The 5,000-nt window shown below is 44.5% G+C and overlaps 1 protein-coding gene across 2 annotated transcripts in view; it reads right to left on the bottom strand.

The window, feature by feature from the left end:
* The window catches only part of megf6a (multiple EGF-like-domains 6a), a 167,480-nt gene that overhangs the window by 64,488 nt on the left and 97,992 nt on the right, over positions 1-5,000 (bottom strand). For both annotated transcript variants that reach the window (XM_063208451.1, XM_063208452.1), the window contains one exon: positions 551-673. In XM_063208451.1, coding sequence (XP_063064521.1) covers positions 551-673 — 123 coding nt within the window. The remainder of the gene's footprint in view (positions 1-550; positions 674-5,000) is intronic.

Below are 5,000 nucleotides of genomic sequence, written 5' to 3'. Positions count from 1 at the left end.
GCCTTTACACCTTCACCAGTCCTTTTAGTTCAGGTACGGTCGTCCAGGGAAACCGTATACGTACACTGACGGCAGGAGGGACACATTTTCAGTACTGTAACAATTTATCTATTCTAAGTCAGTCCATTGAGATGAAATCAAAGGGATTACTTCACAAGGTGATTGACTGAATAAAGATATCTGTCTGAGAGAATCCTGAAAATGATTTGGAGGCTTTTCTTGGAAGCCTTCCATCTATTTCCAAAGACAAGATATCCTCTTTCTGCTGTTGTAATACTTCTAACAGAGTGTGATGGGCACGAATAATTCAACAACAGGCTTGTGTTGTTATTGTACACACTAGATGTTACAGGCAGGGTCGCTGACAGCTTTGGCTGGGCCCGGGACAAAGTCATCTGAAAGGGCCTCCTCACTCAATACATCCAATGTAATGATGACCCGATTCCAGGCCCCCTTCCTCCCCGGGCCTGGGACAACTGACCCCTTTGTCTCCCATTGTCAGCTTCCCTGTCACGAAGGGAAAACAGAATGAAAGAGGTTCACGTCTCACCTATGCAGGTGCGTCCGTCAGTGTGAAGGCGTGAGCCGGGGTTGCACTCGCAGTAGTAGGAGCCTCTGGTGTTGACGCACCTGTGCTGGCAGCCTCCATTGTGGACCTGACACTCATCAACATCTGCACGACAACAGAACAAGCCATGATGAGCTGAATACCCGGTACACTAACAATAGGAATTAAAAGAAGTGGTAAAACAGTGAGGCAAAGTGTGTTGTTACTAAATACAGTGTGTATAACAGTTAATATGACACATTAATGACCTTAAGACTTTATGTTAAGGTACCAAACAAAAAGATTTAAAAAACGTCTGCTGTATGGGTCCTTTTTGGGAAAAGGTGCCCTCAGCTTATAAAAACCTAAACATCTCAGCCTCCGAAGCACATAAAAAACATGACATTAGTTGCATTTAAAAGCTAGGACCCTAGCATTACAATATGTTCATTTAGCTCTAACATACCCACAGTTTTAATTAAATAAACTCAAATGTCAAGAGCCTAAATGCAGCGTCTATTTCGCTTCAGGTGCTTAAGTCAATGCAGCATATATGCAGCGCCAGGCTTCCATGGGTTAATATGACACATAAAAGACCTGAAGACTGTACTGTATGTTAAGGTTCCAACAAAAGATGTGCAAAAATCGATGAAGGTACGGTACAGCGCAGCACGTGGAGGTCTGATGAGATCTGAACTAGATCATTCGATAATGGCAAGTCCCTCATCTATTCACAAGCTGAAAGAGTTTCAGATTTTCAGACCACTGAACATGCTGTCAAGATTACTTGATGTTGTGTTTGACATTAGGCAGTATATTTATCTAAGGAATAAATCGGGGCAGGAAAATGAAGGCTTATAAAACCCTAAGAACTCATATTGCCAAAGCTCACCACAATTGCTTGGAGATACACAGCCTACCCAAACAGACACAACCGCATCACTATGGGGGAGTCAGGCGTGTATGGAGACTGTACTGTGCCACACAGCCTAATCAACCCACGTTGGGTTGTGTCTCAATGCTCACATTGTCTGTCTTCCAGGGCAGAGCTTTTCATCCCTGGGTTGAAACCCTACAGTACTCCCTTTGGTTGCTGCGGTCGGGCTGAGGCCTCTCCCCATAGCTCTGTACTTATGGCAGAACTTTTTCCTGTCCGCTTGGGAGAAACTAAAGAAAACAGTGTTATAATATTGTAAGAGTAATATCAGCGAACCCCCAAACTCTAAAAGTGAAACTCTGCAGTGTAATGATCCTCCTGGGAAGATGATTTTGGGGAGATTTACCTTTGAGCTCCTAAACCAAAGATCCCTTTTCTGCATACACACACACACACACACACACACACACACACACACACACACACACACACACACACACACACACACACACACACACACACACACACACACACACACACACACACACACACACACACACACACACACACACACACACACACACACACACACACACACACACAGGACTTTGAGGTCATGTGTTTGAGGGCCTGAAACTCTAAACCAACACAATCCGTTTCAGCTTCTTGATCATAAGTGGGTCCGGATTTAGCGGATCATTATTAGTCATTAGGTAAATAAATATGATCAAGCCACCGGGCCCGGAAGACGAGGAGTGACCACATGGCTTCCATCTCAGAGATGGATCTAAGGATCTCTTTTCTGCACACACACACACACACACACACACACACACACACACACACACACACACACACACACACACACACACACACACACACACACACACACACACACACACACACACACACACACACACACACACACACACACACACACACACACACACACACACACTAGGTCAGTAGGGGGACTCTGTTTATGCAGGTCCTCTTCACTCATTTCTTTCCCTTTGCTTCTTGCTCTTCGCTCTTTATTTTCCTAAGTTGTTACATGGAGGCCTTTACAGCATATATCCATACGACCATACACATCCACATCCACATCTCTCTCTCCCAGTCTGAGTTCCCCTTTTGCTGCATGTGAACACACTGACATTACACCACTTCCACATCAGCATGTGAACAACTGGTCTCTTCACATCATAAAATAAATAAGCATCTAATGCCTCTTTTCCACTGCCAGTTTTCTGGTAGGCCTACAGCTTGAAAAAGCGCCACTTGGCCGCCACTTTTTACTTTTTGAATAGGCACGACACTACTCTACTCTACTGCTCAATTGTAAAGCAAAAAGTGGCGGCCAAGTCGCGCTGCGTTGAGCTGTAGGCCTACCAGAAAAATGGCAGTGGAAAAGAGGCATAAGCATTGTAGCTCGACACTCTGGACCTCCCTCTACTTGGCTTTGTGGCTCTTGACGGACTATAAAAGGACCAGTAGGTGATAAGCAGTGAGCAGTAAATGCCACCGGTAATGGAACAGGGACTTAATGTGCAACAGCCCCTGAGTTATGGACCCGATGGTAGGTCAGGAGGACTTTTGGTTAGTAGAATAAGCTGGATGGGGAATTACAGCTATGTATGCTCTGGCTGTTTATCCGAGAGGGAGTATTTGTGTTTCAGAAAAGTGTTTTGTGCGACGCGGCTCGTGTGAGAGGTGTTTTTCTTTCCTCTTCTCTCCGACTTTCCCTAACTGCTTCAAGATTGGGGGGGATTTATTGGGAGTTTAGCTATTTGCTTAAGCAATAATTTTTACGAGGGTTTCAGTGAAAGGTGAAATAATTTGGCAGCGCAACAAGAAAAATAAAAACACACACACACACACACACAAGAGGGTCGAATGAATGGAGTTCATCTCTTCCACAGCAAACACAATGGATTCCAAATTCTTCACAGACACTTCGCTGGTGGCTTCTCTCAAGTGCATGTCCAAAAGCTTTTGAAATACGCTCCTCTCTCAGCACACTGTTTCCAGCTGTGCCAAAGGAGTACAGCCCACTAACGTCCATTTGTCTCCCTCGTGCTATCTGCAGTCCATCCAGTCCATACAGCTTGCTGATGACTGTATAGTATACGCCTGTGGTTCTCAAATTGGGCCCCAGGGACCTCTGGGGGGCGGTGGCACATTGGGGGGGGTGAAAAAGTTACAGCACATTAATTGAACGTACTGCAGCTGAAAGCAGTTCTGTCCTATTTAGTTACGGTAATTCAATCATATTTGTTTAGTTTGCTCAATGATGGGGGAGGAGTAAATTATGAATCCATGCATGATGAATGCTGTGTTTGAACTGTAGCTTTGTCAGTTGTCAGTTAAAATGATATTTTAAATAATGATTGTATAAAACAACTGTGGTGACAGTAATTTAAGGTGTGATTATGACAGGGTCCTTGAGAAACGTTCTTCTCCAGCACAAAAGTTTGAGAATCCCTTTACGCTGCTTGTTCATTGCACCTCAGAATCGCAGACATTACAGCTTTAGGCGTCATTAGCTTTCACACGGCTGAGAGACGTTTATAGAGCAGGCTGTGAATAGTTCGGGTTTTACGGCGTGTAAAAAGATATATTGATTTAAAGCTTTACTGAAGAGCCGCGCTACACGTTTCCGTAGCATTCAGTAATGGTCGCCATCAGAAGAAGCAAGGCGGGACGTGCAAAGGCATCCAAAGGTGAGATGCAGTCAGTCAGTCATTACAGTAAAATTGAGTGGGAAACTTTTAGAAACATCTTCCTGCTGAAAAGGTAGCAAAAAAGCAAGCTATGAAATTTCACTGAGAATTTACAGGCTGTGTGCTGTTCTCAGACAGTGCTGTTCTGTTGGAGAATTATGATTTTATTGTGTTGGATGACTGTTTTGGATTGAGTTTGGGAGAATTATAGTTTCTCAGCCACATACAATATGAAGGTCTCTAAAAATCCACAGATCGGGAACAACAAAGTGTGCACTGCAGTAGCCAGACGACTAATCTCACCAATGCCCAGTAAACCTTATTTAAACACTGCATTAGACTCTAGACTCTAGAGCAAAGGCTTTTAACCAGGCTGATTTGCAGTGGCAAACTTGGATGGAGGCCACGTGGAAAATACTGGATTTTTACTCCCAGGCCACCAGACTACCTAGCCAGGCCATGCCCTCCTAGTGACGCAACACCTTCAGTGTTGCTACTAGTCAGGTCAAGAGCAATGCAAGTACTTTCTGAGCTCCCGAAAAATCGGAAACTCCTCCCACTTTGTCGGGAAGCAAACAACCATTAGCAAACCAAGGGAGGCGGGTCAACCATGTTGTTTGGGAAATGTTAGTTGTTATGCTCTTGGTCAGACCAAGTCTCAAAGAGATTTGAAAGTCGATGATAATCAGGCTACAGACTACCTTAATCATCCCCAAACTGCTCATCCAACGTCCAACTTCTCCTGGCGTTTTTCCCTGACCTCACTGGCCATTCATTTGCACATCAGCTCATGATTTTCAGGTAATGACACAAGTAAAGGCTCTTTGGGGTTCTGGTGGCTCAGGCTATGTTC

The sequence above is a fragment of the Engraulis encrasicolus genome, chromosome 10 (genome assembly GCF_034702125.1).
Source record: "Engraulis encrasicolus isolate BLACKSEA-1 chromosome 10, IST_EnEncr_1.0, whole genome shotgun sequence".
NCBI lineage: Eukaryota > Metazoa > Chordata > Actinopteri > Clupeiformes > Engraulidae > Engraulis > Engraulis encrasicolus.
This window is presented reverse-complemented; position numbering and strand designations above follow the sequence as displayed.